At 35.9% G+C, this 19395-nt stretch overlaps 1 protein-coding gene across 2 annotated transcripts; it reads left to right on the forward strand.

Moving 5' to 3' along the window:
• The first annotated feature begins 227 nt into the window (after positions 1 to 227).
• LOC131596149 (zinc finger protein CONSTANS-LIKE 12-like) lies at positions 228 to 3474 on the forward strand. Of its 2 annotated transcripts, none has more exons than XM_058868729.1 (4): positions 228 to 492; positions 2067 to 2570; positions 2809 to 2955; positions 3082 to 3474. In XM_058868729.1, the coding sequence occupies exons 1-4, from the start codon at positions 388 to 390 to the stop codon at positions 3169 to 3171; spliced, it is 846 nt and encodes a 281-aa protein (XP_058724712.1). In that variant the 5' UTR covers positions 228 to 387; the 3' UTR covers positions 3172 to 3474. The 2 variants fall into 2 exon arrangements, with proteins under 2 accessions (XP_058724712.1, XP_058724713.1); XM_058868730.1 differs by lacking the exon at positions 228 to 492 and adding an exon at positions 523 to 1818.
• Positions 3475 to 19395: the final 15921 nt, after the last annotated feature.

A 19395-nucleotide genomic window follows, 5' to 3' on the forward strand; every position in this document is an offset into this window, starting at 1 on the left:
TAAATTAGACTCTTCTCATATAGTTAATATAACTAATTTTTAAAATAACAATTAACTATAACTATATTTACAAAAGTATTAAATTTTATTATAATTATTTTTTAAGTCATACACCGTCTATAAAAGTGAAACTCAAAATAAATAGCATAGTATTTTGATGTTGAAAACTTGAAATAGTAGTATATTATAAAGTTTTATATGATATAAATTCCCTTTCATGTTGTCTTAAATTCATCAAACCTCAAACCCCTTCCTCATAATCTTCACACACATTCTCTCTCTTAGTTCATGTGAAACTGTGTTTGTCTTATTTCCTTTTGTGTTTCTCATTGAAACTCTCTCTCTCTCTCTCTCTCTCTCTCTCTCTTCTCTCTCTCTCCTAAGAAAATGTTTGCAGAAACTGGCCTTCTCTTCCCTTACCTACAGAATTACTCCCATGAGTTTCAACAACTTGAAGAGTACTGCATGACTCAAAAATCCAATGCTTCAATGGTACCTTTTTTTGTCTCTCTCTTTCTATTTCCAATTTCTTACATTTTTTATTTTTTATTTTTAATCTTTTGATCTTGCTTCTTACTCTTTCTATACTCCTTTGAGCTGCATTTTCTTGATGAATTTTCACTAAGATGTAGAAAACTGAAATTTTGTATCTTTCTTTTTTGTTTAATTCCATGTTCTTATTTTCCTAATAGTTTTCTAATAAAACATAATTGTTCAACTAAATATAACCATATTTGTACTTAATTTTCATTTTCCTAAATTTAGAAACTTTTTTCATCTCAAATTCTATATATATTGAGTTATATTTAAATTAATCATGATCATTTTTAAGGTTAAGTTTAATTACTCTAAATTTTCAATTCTCACATCATGAACTTGTTGATTGAAAATATCAAGCTTGAGAAAAACAAAATTAAAAATTAATTATGAGTTATTCAGAATGTTTCCACATATATATTCATCACACAAGTGGAAACAGCTAGAGTTAGCTTTAAGTGCTGGATCTGGAAAAGTGTTACAAAAGGAAAAATAAAAGTGATTAAGATGGAAAGTGTTTTTTCTTGTGATACTTCCGTGTTCTTTCATTTTTCTTCCATTTTTCTATTGATTGATTTATATTAATATTATGGTTTTCAAGTGTGAGTGATTCTTAGTGGAGTGTTTGTCTTTTTCTTCCCCACTAAGGGGAGGTTTATTGAAGAAGAAAAAGTCATTTTATTCCTTTTTTTTTTTCTTTTCTATTATGGAAAAAAGTTTGGAGGAAAAGGACTTGTGAATGCTTAAGTTAATAATTTCTTTTTGGTCTTTTGTGTTGCACTAAATACATAGTTGTAAAAGAGGAATTCATGCTATTTTGCTTCTGTTTTTGTTGTTTAACAATAATAGATAAAAGTGTTAGTGGGTTTGTTTTCATGTTAGTGTTGTTTGGTCTTTTGGTCACTCAATTTGGAACAATTCTAAAGACATGAAGTAACTTAAGATCTTTTGATCGACTTAGATAATTAGATTCTCTGCCACCTGTGCAGTCTCTCTGGCCGTACTTTGAAGTTGGATTAATTTAACGGCTGATGGTGTTATATCTCAGCTGTTACATTAATCCAATTTAAGAGGTGCGACTGGAGAGACTTCACAGATGTATGGCAGAGGATTTGGATTATATTTTGATACTTGTTTCTGTGTAGCCTCTCTGGTCACACCTTGAAGTTGGATTAATGTTTGATTGTAGTTTCAATGTTTCAGCCATCAACACTTAGTGGGCTCTTTCAAAGTCGGCTTTTTTCGGTGAAGCATGGGCTTTGAATTTGCAATCATGCGAAGGTTCAACTGAATTTGTATTCACGCCTTTCGTTTACGCAAACCTTCTGTGCTATGTTGAATCATTCTGTTGGATTTTTCTAAAGACAACATATAGTTGTTGTTACAATTATTTTCATAAATATAATACTAATTAAAATGAGAAAAAGTTACGATAATTTCGTATTTTGATTAATTATTCAACACCGATTGTGTCTTTTGTCTTTCTATAGTTATTTGTTAATTGTTCTTTTATCTGTGTTTTGATGCAGAGTGACCTTGTTCAATCATCTGCAATGTCGGAATTTGATTTATTTGTAGAGGGAGATCTGTTCAAAGCGCCTGAGACGATTATGGAAGAACCGGAGATGGACCTTGATCCTATGCAAGCCATGTCAATGATATCATGTGGCGAAGATATGTCGTCTCAGGGTCTAAAATCTTCGGATATTGAAAATGTACTTCAAAATGAACAGCTTTTAAGTGAGGTATACTATGAGTGCAAAAAAGATCTCTTGGAAAAGGCAAATATAGAGTCACCTCTATCTGAAATTCTCGAAATCAAGATTCCTGCTCTGAACATCGAGGAGAATACGGTTCAAGAAAACAAACCAATTCCTGATGTACTATTACCAAAGAGTGTTAGTTCGGGAAGTTTGAGTTCAATGGATTGGATGCATGGAGCTGCAATGAAGCCTGCTTTCCTTGATTTCCCTGGAATCGATTTCAACGCGGTTTATGGCATGCGGAGGGCGTTTAGTGAAGGTGATATAAAGGTAAATTAAAGTATTGTTTATAAAGAGAGACATCCTTATTTGGATTCCGATCGTCTGGAGCGTTGCAAGAGTTGCAGAGCTATTGGATCTGGGTGCAACGTTGGATCCACCCAGATCCAACAGTTATGCATCATGTGCAGCGCTCCAGAGGGTACTAACTAAATCTGATTTTTATACTGTATACCTTTTTGCCATCTGCGCAAGATTGGGTGTATGACTGACATTTTTCTTATGACAGACTCTTGGAAATGGTAACATCAGTGTTGGCCAATCTACTCTCGAGAGGCCTTTTCTTCACACCAACTGTACGAGTGAGCAACGTCAAGAAAAACTCTCTAGATATAGGAATAAGAAGACAAGGAGAAACTTTGGAAGGAAAATAAAGGTAACTATAGAATGGTTAACCTTGTTGCTTTTTGTTTTAACTGTCAATGATATATATCAAAGACTCAATTTTCTGCTTTTGAAATGATTCTAAACTCAAACTTCTAATATTGTCGCATGGTTTCAGTATGCTTGCAGGAAAGCGCTGGCTGACAGTCAACCAAGAATCCGTGGAAGATTCGCGAAAACGGAGGAACTTGATGTCAAGAGGCAATGACTCTTTAACTGAACTAGTTGGAAAAAAACAAAACAAAACAAAAAAAGAGAAATCAAGTTGATGCATCAGATCAAGAATCATGGTTGGAAAAGCTAGGAAGTGCTGTGTGATTGGAAATTATGAACCTGATGAACTTCTGTAACTTGAGCAGGTATCTTGGAATAAGATAAACCTCAAACTCTCTCCTAAGTAGTTTGCCTTATGTATCTGCTGTAGTAGTATTCTCTTTGTAGATGGATATGACCTTCTAGATATGTACATAGGTTTGAGGAATAAAATAAAAGATAAGGTATTATCTGTAAACTTGTTTAATTGTAGTATCATGTTAAATAATGATGTTGAGAATTTAGAATCATTTCTAACAATGGTGTGAAATGTGATTATATAACCCAGCTTCAAAATGTGATTATATAAGTATGCAAAATACCCTTAGTTTAGGCTTCAGTCTTGAATGAAGATCGCTATAGGAGACCATTCGGCAAGTTGAAGAGTGAGGCCTCTTTGCCATCTTTGGTGGCTTGCTTGGTCCTTTCCAAGTTTCGGTTTAATGTTCTAAGAACTGACAATAGCATGGAGTTTGTTTTAGATTAGTTTAATGAGTTTTTCTAAAATACATGGTATCAAAAGACAGAGAATCGTTGTTAACACACTTTAACAAAATTACTTAGCTGAACACATGAATATAATGATTATGGAGAAAGTGAGGTGCATATTGTTGGGAGATGGTTTACCAAAGAGTTTTTGAAGTGAAGTTGTTGCTACAATAGCTTACTTGATTAACAGATGTCCATCCATAGGAATAAACTTCAAGACACCTTTGGAAATTTGGAGTGGGAAACGGGTATACTACTCAAATTTGAAGATTTTTGGAGCTTTGGCATTTGCTTATATCAAACAAAACAAACTTGATGTTAGGTTTGTGAAGTGTGTCTTCATTGGTTATCCGTAAGAGGTGAAGAGTTACAAACTGTAGAAGATGGATTCTGGAAGATTAAAATTTATCACAAACAAAGATGTTATTTTTGATGAGACTCATATGGGGATGAAGTGCAAAGACCTGGAGGTTAAAGAATCATAAACTATGGTGAAAAAAAACTTAGTTTGAGGTGGAGGTTCCTACTAGTGAGACTAGAGACAAGGAGGTAGTTGAAACTCTTGTTTCAAATACTATTAAAGGGCAATATACGTTGTCTCCTAATTATCAGTTGACACGTGATAGAATTAGGAGGGAGATTGTACTACCTCAAACGTACATTTATGTTGATCTTATTTGTTATGCTTTGAATGTGGCTAAAGGGTTGCAACACTCAGAACCAAAGACCTTCAAAGAAGCAATCAAAAGCAAAGGTAGTCAAAGATTGTTAATGACGATAAATGATGAGATGAATTCACTGAGCTTGTGAGGCTATCTAAGAAACAAAGTGTGGTTGGATGCAAGTGGGTCTTCAAGAAGAATGAAGGTATTCCAGGAACTGAAGAACCATGGTTTAATGCAAGACTTGTAGATAAGGGTTTTACTCAAGTGGAAGCGATTGATTACAATGAAATTTGTTCGCCTATGGTAAAACATTGTTCTATAAGGATACTTATGGCAATTGTAAATCAATATAATCTTGTGTTGGAATAGATTGACATCAAAATAGCTTTCTTATATGGAGACCTTGAAGAGACAATCTACATGGAATAACCTGAAAGGTTTTGTAGAAGATAAAGTTAAGGTATATTTGTTGAAGAAATATTTGTATGGATTGAAACAAAGTACAAGGCAGTGGTATCGTTAGTTTGATAAATTTCTTCTTAAACATAGGTATGTAGGAATTAATTATAATGCTTGTGTATACATATTAAAGAGGAATGAGAAAGTCATTATCTACCTTCTTCTATATGTTGATGATATTTTGATGACAACTTCTAGCAAAAACAAAATCGTTAAGCTCAAAGAGATCTTAAATGGTGATTTTAAGATGAAATATCTTGGTGAAGCTAAAAGAACCATGAGTATGTATATCATGAGAAGCCGCAACAAGAGTGAATTGTTCTTATTTCAATCTAGTTACTTGAAGAAAGTGGTGGAGTTGTTTAGAACGCAAGATGCTAAACCTGTCAATACTCCTTTGGGTCATCACATGAAGCTTTCAGTTAAACAATGTCCTAAAACTAAAGAAGAAAAGATAATAGAAAGTACTCCTTATGCAAGTAGGGTTGGAAGCATTATGTATAGTATGGTTTGTGTAGCACCCCAGTTTTAGTAAATTATTTTATCTAATTTATTTCGATTTAATTATAATTTCCATGCATTTTAATTGAATTATTTTGGGTGGTAAGGTGTGTGAACTTGAGTTGAGAGCATAGGAAGTCAAGAACGATTTTAATTTATTTAATAAAAGGAGAAAATAGAGAATAGTGGAAGATGGGGCTGAATTGTAAATTAGTAAAATAATGGGGGAAATGAGTGAAAGGAGAGGTTAAATGGGGTAGAAACTGATTTTAATTAGATTAACTTGATATTTAAGGTTAAGAAAGGATTAACCTAAAATCTGTCAGTACGTACAATTGAGAAGAAAAGTATAGTCAAAGAGATTAGAAGACCAAAGAGGAGAATTAGGGCTTAAGAGAGGAGAAACCACCATTGTTAGAGTTTGCTTTTATGGAAAATTCAAGTAAAGGGGAGAATGGATTTAATAATGGGTATAATGCTTAAGGGGTAGGATTTAGGAGTCCATAACCTCCAATAGGAATTATTTTGATTGGTTTGAATTATGAAAATTGATGACGTGTGGTGTTGATTTTTGTATGCCATATGTGTGTAAATTCTATGTTAGAATTGTGATGAGAATATGTCATTGATGATGTTTGAAGGTTGTAGGGATTTTGTGAATCTATGAATATAAGTGCTTAAAAGTGTCTATTTGATGTGATAATATGATTTTGATGTTTGTATATAATGTATGGACTGTTTTGAGTCAATTTTGGATGCTTGAAATGGAAAATCGGAGTTCAGATTCGAACTCCATTGAAAGAGACAAAGTCTGTTTTCTATAGGTCCATGGCAAGTGCCATGACCGTGGCGGGCGCCATGCTCATGACGGGTAACCCGTCATGAAGCTCAGGCTCAAGTTCTGGAGCCGGTCGTCACACAGGTAACATTTTAGTGTGATAAGGTCCATGGCGGGCGTCATGCCCGTGACGGGTAACCTTCCATGAACCTGAAACTCACGTAAATCGTCTGTTTGTGTGTTTTGAGTTACAGATTCCAATTTTTCGACTTTTGTAGACTGTTTGGGTACTGTTAGGCTCTGTTGGTGCTGAGTTGATGTGAATTAGTAATTAAAAACATTTTAATGGAGTAATTGGTGAATGACAAGAGTTTTGATGTTGTGTCGAGTATGATTTGTAAGTTGTGATGAATGTTAGGATGTTTGAGATGTTAATTATGATTTTTGTGTTGTCGCGTGTATGAGATGATAGTTTGATTGAGAAGAGTTATTATATGCTTCAGTTGCACTGAGCTTATGTTGTGTCGTGCATATATGAATTGTTGTTGTGTGGTAATCCAGAGAGGGGATTACGTGAGTTGTCAGTGCAAATTGTTAATATCAGTGATTTATTTGTGCATTAATGTACATGAGAATGCATCATATTGAGTAGAGTCAAGAGGCATGTTCGACAGTTCAGAGAGGGTACTAGTGGCTTGTCCCAATCTCAGAGAGGGGGCTTGGAGCTCAGAGAAGGGATCCAGTTCCTAAGAGAACCAAATTTTGAGTTGGTACCACATGCATATGCATTGAGTTGCATAGTTGAGTTGCATTGCATAAATGAGTTGTATGCGTGATTGTAATAGTGTATGGTGTTGATATGGGTGTGAGAATATTGTTGTGACGTGATGTTGTGCAATTGTTTGCAGAATATGTATGTGTCTGTATTCTACCTTGCAGTATATACCATATATTTTATTGATGCGATTTCTCACCCCTTTGTTGTTATTATGGTTTCTAGCCTAGTTCGAGTTAGATTCGCAATCATATCTTCCATTAATGCGTCGAGAGTGGAATTTTGGTATTCTTGCGACTCCTCGAAATATTGGGATTGATGGTTTATGAGGTAATTTGGTTGAGGATAAATTAGCGTCGCATTGTAAACCTCCAATGATGTTTCAAGATCAGGTCTTTGGTATTCTCGCGACTCCTCGAAATATTGGGATTGATGGTTGATGAGGTAGTTTGGGGGAGAGTCGGGTAGTGACGCATTGAAATTCTCCAATAGTATTTCGAGGTCGGATTTATAGAATTCAGGTGATTCCTCGAAATACTGGGGTTAGGAGTTGTAGAAAAAGTTTGATTGACACATAATTATAGAAATAAGAGTTTCTTAGTCTATACGGTGTAATAACAGATTAATAATCGAAGTAATAAAAAATATTGTTGAACCACAGAGACCAATGTCAACCTACTATAATCTACCGTTACTTTGTATAGCTAAGGCTAATGAATAATTGGATTTTGGGGGAAACTAAGAACTAAAACTAGAATAAATGGACTTAGGGAATAATACTAAAACGAGATCGGGATATGGTTTCCGCGTTCCCGAAGGACTTATAGGAAACATGTACTAATTACATCTATAACTTAATTCCGTAGAATATACCAACTTAAAAACTCTGCCTCACGCTCTCGCGGTATTAACTAAATTCATACTTCCTAATCCCTAGATTTTGCTCTCGCTCGCCCTGTAACTAAGAAATATATTTTGAAAGCAAACAATATCCTAAACGTATCTTAAGACCTCTCGTTGTATATAGATTTGTTGCCTAATTTCCACTATCTGGTTCGATCCCCACGCTCTCGCAGTGCCGGATCTAACCTTAATTGATTTCTCACTCTCGTGACAAAATCGTGTTAAATACCCTATCACTCTCTTGACAAAGATATTTAAATTAGACTTGGGAATTAAAACCAAAACAGAATTATAATCATAAATTCACACCTATTATTTTCTACCGAGTCCCGTCAGTAACAACGGTCCTCATACACCGGACTCAAAACTATTTAGCCGGACATATTACTAATTAAAAATGCACAAATAATTATAGTTACTATAAAAAAATGGCATAGCAATTTGATTTGACAAACAAAATAACAATAAATAATGTGATAAAAGGAATAGCAATGACAATAATTATAAAAGCGGTAAAATGAAGAACATAGCTTGAATCTAAAACATAGATTGAATGATAGAAATAAATCCCAACTCTAACTTGGTAATAGTTCCCCCAATGTGGAGAACTATTACTTTTACATTCTCAGAAAAAGCTATGAACGAAAAATGGACTCGAGAGGAAAAGAGAGAGAGAGAGCCCCCAAAAATGTGGTACGACATCCCTATTTATAGACTTGGAGTAACGTGGGAGTTGAGATATTTTCTCCTTCGGATTCTCCTCCGTAACGGTCGCTACGGACCGTTGAGGAAGATGTGATGGTCGTCACGCTTGCTTCGTGAGGAAGCCTTGCTTCCTAAGGCATAACGGTCGTTAGGGCTTGAGGGGGTGAGTGTGACGATCGTCACACCCCTAGTTTTGGGCAGGAAGCTTCGCTGCAAGTGTGACGGTCGTCACAAGGTTAGGGCTAGATGTGTAACGGTCGTTACACCCTAGCTAGCACTTGGGCTTGGCTCTTCCATGCATTGGGCTGGGCTTACTTCTTTAACAATTTCCAAGGCTTTTACTTGCAATGCACCCTATTCTTGCCATACACCCCACAATTGTATCATTTCTCTTCTTTTGTGGATTTTAAGTATGATTTGCTCGACTTTTCTCGACTTCCTTCGCACATGACTTGAAAACATCAAATTCCTGAAAACATAGAAAATACCGGCATAATACGAATATAAAGCAACATAATTATGATAAAATAAAGATATAATTTATGTAAATCAAGCGAAGTATACGATAGATTTTCGTGTTATCAATGCATCTCCGATTTTTATTTACATGTTAAAAAATTCCGGAGATGCATCTCTGAAACTTCCTGCAACTTTTCTTCTTCGTCAATGGCGGAGGTCGGACTCTCAGGACCTCAAAAAATTGCTCATTGATTGCAAAAGCAACCAAACTAAAATGTTCAACCATACTTCTAAGCTTGCAAACACTAAAAATATTTCAATTTTATAATCTAAAACTCAATTTCTAAAGGCATTTATGTAAACTAAAAAAAGCTATTTTTTTCTTACAATTTCACTTCAAAATATGATTCTTGATGGTTAAAGAAACTTTAACACCGATGTTAGATTATGCTTGATTGTTGTTTGAAGATTTTTTATGAGAATTCGCACAATGGGGCTGTTGGTGTTTTCAGAGGGTTTTGAAAAGTTCAAAATGTGTTTCTGAAAGTGAGGAAGGGGAAGAGATGATGTCGCGTGTTTGTGTCAATTTATTTCGGAGATACAATTAAGGGTCCTTTCTGTAAATGCATCTCCGAAATATTTTTGTGTGACATATGATGTTTCTTAAGCTAGATTATGCTTTGAAGTCAGGGTTTTTCCGAAGATACAATTACAAGTCCCTTCAATAAATGCATCTTCTATTATTTCCTTTCATTTATATTGGATATTGTTCATCAATGTACATACAAAGGATGCTTCCAGAGATACATTTTCGGAATCTAGGAACAATTTGGTATTTTTGCACGGTGCGCTAGAAAGATATGGGGTGTGTTAAGAAATTCCCCAAAGTTTAACCTGACAACCCAATTTTTCTATAATACCTATATTATCTTTGTCAAAATTTTGTCATAAAATTAAGGCGAAAAATTAGGTAGAACAGATGAAATGTTCGGTACAAATAAAAAATTGTTAGCGTACTTAAAAATCTAGTAAGCAGTTGTACTGGTTTTTAAAAAAAATCAGTGATTGGAAAAACTTACTCATTTTTATAAAAAAAAAAACACCTTGTTGTTCCGGAGTTTTTGCAAAATGTTAAAAAATCAGGTAGTTGAAAAGTACTATTATTTTTAAAAATCTCCTAGATTTACCATATTTTTAGAGGATTTGCCAAAAAAAAAAGGTAGTGTAAATTCAAGAGTAGAGATTTTACTAACGGTTTCGTATAGGTGTGATTGTAGAGACTATTTTGTCTGGTCCATAATGAATCCAAACTTATATAATATGTTGCATAACACCGATAATAGAAAAGTGAGTAAGATCGAGTTTCTTGCATAATGGATTAATATTGATGGAAGGGGGAAATATCATATTGAGTTGAAAAGTGGTGATGATTTGATGGTTATGTGGATAACATAAGTTGGAAGAAGACGATCGTGTGGTGTTGATAATTGGATTCAAAGAGGTAACTATTCAAAGAGGGGAAGTAATCAAACACCATACTCTGGTATGTATTCACTTTTCAGTCACATTCAAGTACAGTTTTAGAAGTCTGCAATCTTACTTGTTACCCTTTTATCTTATTCCATCAATGCAATGATGTGGGCCAGTTCTCCACTTGTATTGGAGGGTTTATGTGCATGCTGTGAAGAGGCTTTAAAGTTTGTGATTCTCTAATTTGGTAAACTGTATTGCACTCTTTAGACAATTAGGTTATCACTGCATTATTTGCTAGAAGAATTTTACACTGATACTATATAATGACAACATCGAGGCCTTTTTTCTCGAGATAGAATCATATAGGGTGTGAAAATTGAATTTTATGTTCACATTACTGTATGCTGCATTTGTTTTTTACATTACAAACTCAAAAGCCATAATTTTAATTTGTTTCACGTTTTTATGCTATTACGTTTTTTCTTGGTGTTATTATCACGTACATCCTTGGTGTTTACACACTAATTTCTATACTGATACTATTGAGTATTGACTATTTTTTTTCTCTGTAGGTGGGCTCAATAAAAGGAAGGGTTGGAGTACATCACCTTGATGATGCGCAATCGAGCAAGAATTTTACTTTTAAATGCCACAGAGAAAATAGTGACATATTTTTAGTCAACTCTCTAAGTTTCCATCCTGTAATACACTTCATAATATCAAAATTAATTAAATTTTGTTTACTTAATATTCTTTTATATACAATCTAATTGATGTCTTTGTGTCCATGTGCATCACACTTTTGCAACTGCCGGATCTGATGGGGCGTTTAATGTCTGGGATGAGGACAGTAAACAGCGAGTCAAGGTTCTAGTTTTGTTCCTAAACTTTCCTCTTCATCAGTATTTTCTATCTGAATGCAATCTATGTAATTCCAAAACACAATAGTTTTTATATGGCCGATAGTTAGAGAGTTAGTGGGAAGGACATCATGTTTAAAGACTTGCTAATACTTCCTTGGAGTTATGTATGTACTTCATACCAAATGTAGGCTATTTAAAGACTTTCTAATAGGCTTAACGTCACATAACAAACTAACCACTTAAACAACCACCTAACTTGCTAACCAACATACTAACTAATTACTCTAACTATTCATAACTACTTTAACTGCACTAATTTCCCTTTATTCTAGAATCCTTACAATTTCTGTATTAACTATGTGTCAATCTAGAAAACAATACAGTCTTCTTTCCACCTTTGTCTGTCTTTATGACGTTATTTATTGATATTTCATTTTTTAATGTGTTTTGTAGGCTATGAAAAGGTGTGGTCAGTCCATACCTTGTGGTGCTTTCAACAATGATGGCTCCATATATGCTTACGTCGTATGTTTCATATTGCTGCTTTTAAAATTGTAGTAGTTATTTACTTTCTAATCAATGAGCCAATTTTTGTGATAACATCTCATTTATCGTCTTCATTTATTTTCTAGTGATTGAGAGTGGGTTAATGTGATGTTCAGTGCACTCAAATATGCCTATTCAGTCCTTGAGTTCAAATTAATATTTTTTTTGAAACATATCCTAAATTGAAAATCTTAATTTATGAATTTAGTAGCTAAATGCCCACCCCTAAAGAAACAATATTAAGAATATCTAATAATACATGAATATCTAATTGTTGTGAATTCAATGCCAATAACAAAGTATAATAGGGAATTAGGGAAGATAAGAAAGAAGAGGAGAACACAAGAATTGGTTATAACTGCTATTCTTTCACTTTCTCTTAGAAAATAAGATTACAAGTTTACAAGAATAACAAATAACCTCTCTCACCCTAAATTAGGATTTGCAGCTTAGCAATGATGAGTGACTAGTATGCTATTTATAATAAAACCTAACATACTAACTAATGGGCTTTTTCAGCAAGGCCCATTACACAAGCCAACTTAATACACAAGCTAACTTAACAAATTAGGGTTTAAACACTAAAACCTAATTTAACATGCTAACCACCCTAGCATCTTCGACATCTGCATGCTAGACCCATCTTCGACTACAGCATGCACACTTCGACACCAGCATGTGAACAACCTTCGACTTCATGCTTAACTCTGTCGAACTGTCGAACCAAGAAGCTACCCTTCGGCTATACTAGAGTTCGATCCAATATCTCACAAATCTCCACCTTGGATCTAACTCTACAACATCAAGGGAACAAACTAGCTTTCTTCATGCAGCTTTATCAACTGCATACAGTGGAAAAACTTGCAACTCGGCAATGTCTTGGTGATCATATCAGCAACATTGTCTTCAGTCGAAACCTTCAGCACTTGGACTTCTCCATGCTCGATTACTCCTCTGACGAAATGCAGCCTCACATCAATGTGCTTAGTTCGCTCATGATAGGCTGAATTCTTTGACAGGTGTATTGCACTTTGACTATCACATTTAACAGTGATACCTTGACCTTGAAGTTTCATCTCCTTTGCAAAACCTTCAAGCCACAATGCTTCTTTCACAGCTTCAGTGAGAGCAATATACTCCGCTTCAGTGGTTGATAGAGCAACAACCTTCTGAAGAGTTGCTTTCCAACTAATTGATGTGCCAAACATAGTGAAAACATATCCAGAAATAGACTTTCTAGAATCCATACAACCTGCATAATCAGAGTCGACATATCCTTCGATTGCTGCTTTACTATCTTCACCCAAGGCTCCACCATAAATTAAGACTCTGTTCAGAGATCCATTTATGTACCTTAAAATCCACTTCAATGCTTGCCAGTGAGCCTTTCCAGGATTCTCCATGTACCTGCTTACAAGACTTACTGCGTATGCTATGTCGGGTCTAGTACAGACCATAACGTACATCAAAGAACCAACTATATTAGCATATGGGATGCTATTCATATAGACTCTTTCGACATCAGTACTGGGACACTGATCAATACTCAGCTTGAATTGAGGGTTTGTTGGAGTCACAACTGGCTTCGAATTCGACATACCAAACTTTTCAAGAATCTTCCGTAGACATGCCTCTTGAGATAAGCATATCTTCGTCTTCTTTCTATCTCTCCGAATGTCAATTCCAAGAATCCTGGAAGCAGCTCCTAGATCCTTCATATCGAACTCCTTATTGAGTTCAGCCTTCACCCTCATCACATCTTCAACATTGTTGCTTGCTATGAGAATATCATCCACATAAAGCAACAAAATGACAAATGAATTACCAGGTCGAAATCTGAAGTAAACGCAGTGGTCGAACTGACTTCTAATGAAACTTATGCGTGCCATGAACTTGTCGAATCTCCTACTCCACTGTCGAGGAGATTGTTTCAGCCCATACAAAGATCTCTTTAACTTGCACACATAATCTTCCTTCCCCTTTTCGACATACCCCTTCAGGTTGCCTCATCGGGATCGTTTCATCTAGATCACCATACAAGAACGCAGTATTCACATCCATCTGTTCCAGTTCAAGATCGAATTGTGCCACCATGGCAAGCAACATTCGAATGGACCTATGCTTCACAACAGGAGAAAACACATCATTGAAGTCGACACCTTCTTTCTGAGTGAAACCCCTTGCAACTAACCTTGCCTTGTATCTTTTCGACGTCACTCCTTCAATTCCTTCCTTAACTTTGAAAATCCATTTACAGCTGACTAACCTTGCCCCAACAGGTTTCTTGATCAGTTCCCAAGTATGATTATCATGAAGAGATTTCATCTCATCATCCATGGTCTTCAGCCATTCAGTCTTATTTCGACTCCTCATAACTTCCTTGTAGTCTCTAGGTTCTTCGTCTAGAACCTCACTTGAAGAGATTAAGGCATAGGCTATAAGATCTGCATACCCAAGCCTCTGAGGTGCCTTTATGACTTTTCTCGACCTATCTCTCGATAATAGGTAGTCATCGTCAGTTTCCTCAACTTTCTCAGCATCTTCTGCTTCTTCTTCGACTTCATCAGGGATATGCAATTCAGCATCAACATGCTCCACCTCAGCATGAATCTCTACTTGTTCCAGCTCTTCGTCGGATGTTTCTGTACTTCGACCAACATCATCAGTTTTCTTAAAAGCCATTTCAGCTTCATTGAAAACTACATCTCGACTGGTGATACACCTCCTGTGACCTGGCTCTAGGCACCATAGCCTATAAGCTTTGACTCCTTCAGGGTATCCCATGAACATGCATTTCAGAGCTCTAGGTTCGACCTTGTCTTGCCTAATGTGAGCATAGGCTACGCAGCCAAATACTCTCAGTTTGTCGAGATCTGGTGGATGTCCCGACCAAACTTCTTCAGGTGTCTTCATATCTAACGCTGTCGAAGGACATCTGTTTATCAGATATGTTGCTGTCGAAACAGCCTCAGCCCAGAACACCTTCTTTAACCCCACACTAGTCAACATGCATCTGACTCTCTCCAAACCATTTCGATTAAATCTGTGCCTTGCAATACCAGAGGCAGCACAAAAACTGTCGAATGCCTCATTGCAAAATTCAAGGCCATTGTCGGTTCTCAACCTCTTGACCTTCCTGCCAATCTGATTTTCAACCAGAGTCTTCCAACTTTTGAAATTCTCAAAAGTTTCATCCTTAATTTTCTGGATGAATACCCATAATTTTCTGGAATAATCATCTACTATGGATAGAAAATACCTTGCTCCTGAATGTGATGCACACCTTCCAGGCCCCCAAAGATCAGCATGGATGTAATCAAGGGATCCATGTGTTCTTTGTTTGCCTTTGTTGAACTTCACTCTGCAAGATTTTCCAAGTACACAGGGTTCACAAAACTTCAGCTTTTCGACTTTGTCTCCACCAAGCAGATTTTGTTTCCCTAATTTGACCAGACCCCTTTCACTGACATGGCCCAATCTCATGTGCCAGATTTCTGTCTTCGACAAAGGTTTCGTGGATACAACATTTGTCGAACCACTTATAACTTCAGCCTCAAGGGTATACAAGCCTTGTTTCTTCACACCTCTCAAGACTTCCTTCGACCCCTTCATGACTCTTAGGATACTTTTCTCTCCTTGGAAAACATATCCTTTCTTGTCGAATTCACCAAGAGAAAGCGGATTTCTCTTCAAATCAGGAACATACCTGACTTCAGTCAACAACCTTATTGACTCATCATGGAGCTTGAATCTCACAGATCCAACACCTGCAATCTTGCAAGCCTTGTTGTTTCCCAGCAATACTGATCCACCATCTTGATCACATAATTCCTCAAACAAGTCTTTGTTTGGAGTCATGTGCCAAGTGCAACCTGAATCCATAATCCACTCCTTCTTAGAGTCACTGCTTGAAACCACAAGAACATCAGATGATTCAAAGTCATCTTGAACAATGGCTGCATTGCCATTATCCTTACCTCCATGATCTTTCAGGCGTTCAGGGCACACCTTTCTTGTGTGACCCTCCTTCTTACAATGATAGCATCGAATGCCAGATGCTTCGCCACTGTAAGACTTCGACTGGCTTTTGCCCTTCTTGTCGAACTTACCATTCTTTCGCAAGAATTTTCCTTTAACGGCCAAACCTTCACCAACAGTCGAAGGTTTATGCTCCTTTCGTTCATTCAAGTCCTTAGAATACAAGGCTGATTGAACTTCTTCAAACGTCAGGGACTCCCTTCCATACAAGAGAGTTTCTTTGAAGTGAGCATGTGATCGAGGCAAAGAACACAATAGTAACAGCGCTTGATCTTCATCATCGATCTTCACATCAATATTTTCAAGATCAAGAATCAGCTTGTTGAACATATCCAACTGCTTAGCCAATACTTTGTCTTCAATTATCTTGAATGAATATAAAGCTTGCTTCAGGTAGAGTCGATTTACCAGCGATTTGGTCATATACAAACTTTCAAGTTTCACCCATAACCCTGATGCCGTCGTCTCCTTTGATACCTGCCGGAGAACCTTATCACCAAGGCTCAACAAAATGGCGTTGTATGCTTTCTCGATCATATTCGTCTTCTCCGCTGCCGTCAATTCTACATTCATGGCTGCCTCTCCCTTCAACGCTTCCAAACAACCCTGCTGAACCAGTAGGGCTTTCATCTTCAAGCGCCACAGACCGAAATCATTCACTCTGGTGAACTTTTCAATCTCATACTTTGTTGAAGGCATCTTCTCCACGCTCACCGCACCAATTTGTTGTGAATTCAATGCCAATAACAAAGTATAATAGGGAATTAGGGAAGATAAGAAAGAAGAGGAGAACACAAGAATTGGTTATAACTGCTATTCTTTCACTTTCTCTTAGAAAATAAGATTACAAGTTTACAAGAATAACAAATAACCTCTCTCACCCTAAATTAGGATTTGCAGCTTAGCAATGATGAGAGACTAGTATGCTATTTATAATAAAACCTAACATACTAACTAATGGACTTTTTCAGCAAGGCCCATTACACAAGCCAACTTAATACACAAGCTAACTTAACAAATTAGGGTTTAAACACTAAAACCTAATTTAACATGCTAACCACCCTAGCATCTTCGACATCTGCATGCTAGACCCATCTTCGACTACAACATGCACACTTCGACACCAGCATGTGAACAACCTTCGACTTCATGCTTAACTCTGTCGAACTGTCGAACCAAGAAGCTACCCTTCGGCTATACTAGAGTTCGATCCAATATCTCACAAATTAAACAATATTAAGAATATTTAATAATACATGAATCTTCATATTGTGTTATAGTTAAAACACAATATGAATTGCCTAAATCCCATTTGTGAATATGCTTTGTTTTCCTGTCAGTTTTATGCATTGCTCTGTTTTCTATGAATTTGCTTAAAGACAAGATAATTTTTCTTGCTTTTTATGTACATGTTGTATGTATTGGATTCAATTAACTTTATTTGGCTCTGAGCCAACTTTTACACATGAAATCACAATCCAGCTAATACAAAGAATTGCATTTATTTGCACTTGCCACAGGTACACTTGTGCATAAAGGCATACATATGTGCATACTTGTGTAGCAACCGGCCTGAAATTTTAAGGTAAGAGTCGCCACCATTTATATTTATCCTAAAGGAAGGGAATTAAATGGGTTACCTATCATCAGAGATTCTATATTCGTGAGTCGGTTAGACGGAGGGAAGGTGTTAGGCACCCTTCATCTCTCTTGTATTCAAGGGGATCCCTTATAGGTTTAGGTTTTTTATAAATTTAAATTGAAGATACGGTAAACGTACATTCACCTATATCCAAAAAATGGTTTTATTGATATGTTAGTATTTTTTATAGTTATACTTGCTAGGGTTTTGAAACCTATGCCTACGTATCCTCTAGTGCAATGAGGAAGTCAGAGTACCGTAGTTCATATTTGATTGGTGTTTTTTATGAATTGTGTAAATACCTTAAAAATCTCCTTTGAATATTGTCTGATTTTTTAGATAGCGTAGTCGTAGACGCGGTTCATAGTTGACTTAAAAAATAGATCCACAGTTCTTTTGAAATATAAATTTATATTAAGAAATATGTTAGTGTAGAAAGAATTTAGATTGATTAGCCATTTATGTATAAATAATATTTTGCATAATATTAATAAATAAGTGTATAAATTAAGGATTTAGAAGGTATAGTAGTTATTATAATCATGTTATTCAATATATTATTTATTTAAAATATTTACTTGATTAATATAAAATATAATAATTATTCATGAAACATAAATACATTATTTCTCTTCCCAAATGATTCACACAAAATGTTTGCACCAAATGTTCCCCAAATTGTTCTCACAAAGAGTTTGCACCAAATGTTCCCCAAAATGTTCTCACCAAGAGTTTGCACCAAATGTTCCCCAAATTGTTCTCACCAAGTGTTTGCACCAAATGTTCCCCAAATTGTTCACACCACATATTTGCACCAAGTAGCAAATTATTCTCACCAGGTATTTGCACCAAGTGTTCCCCAAATTGTTCACACCACATATTTGTACCAAGTAGCAAATGGTTCTCACCAAGTATTTGCACCAAGTAGAAAATGAATCTCACCAAGTATTTGCACCAAGTAGAAAATTATTCTCACCAAGTATTTGCACCAAGTAAGTTTACCAAACTGGTCACTGCCAGTTGACTAACGTGATAAGAATGAAAATATAGATTTTGTATACTCATCGCAACCAAGGGGATAAGATTTTTTGAAAAAGGACATACTAATGCCTGGAGTGGGACTAACATAATAAGATATCGCAAATAATACCAGTCACAACCTAGGGGACGAGATTTTAAGAACTCTACTAACGCCTGGAGTTGGACTAATATAGTGAGTTTTCGCAGATCAATCTATCTATCGCAACCTAGGGGATAGATAAGGAAACTTTCTAATGCCTGGTGTGGGACTAACATAGTAAGTGATCGTGGATCTACATACCTGTCGCAACCTAGGGGACAGGATTTTGAAACTTACTAATGTCTGGTTTGGGACTAACATAAAAAGTTTATCGAAGATTTGCATACCTATCACAACCTAGGGGATAGGATTTTTAAACTTACTAACGCCTGGTGTGGGACTAACAAAGAAATTTTATCGCGGGTTTGTATACCTATCACAACCTAGGAGATAGGATTTTTGAAACTTACTAATGCCGGGTTTGGGACTAACATAGAAAGTTTATCGCGGGTTTGTATACCTATCACAACCTAGGGGATAGGATTTTGAAACTAACTAACGCCTGGAGTGGGGCGTTTAATTTCTGGGATGAGGACAGTAAACAGCGAGTCAAGGTTCTAGTTTTGTTCCTAAACTTTCCTCTTCATCAGTATTTTCTGTCTGAATGCAATCTATGTAATTCCAAAATACAATAGTTTTTTGTATGGCCGATATAAACATGATAAGTAACTCTTTGCTAGTTTTTATTAGTTAGAGAGTTAGTG

The sequence above is a fragment of the Vicia villosa genome, linkage group LG4, assembly GCF_029867415.1.
Source record: "Vicia villosa cultivar HV-30 ecotype Madison, WI linkage group LG4, Vvil1.0, whole genome shotgun sequence".
NCBI classification, from domain to species: domain Eukaryota; kingdom Viridiplantae; phylum Streptophyta; class Magnoliopsida; order Fabales; family Fabaceae; genus Vicia; species Vicia villosa.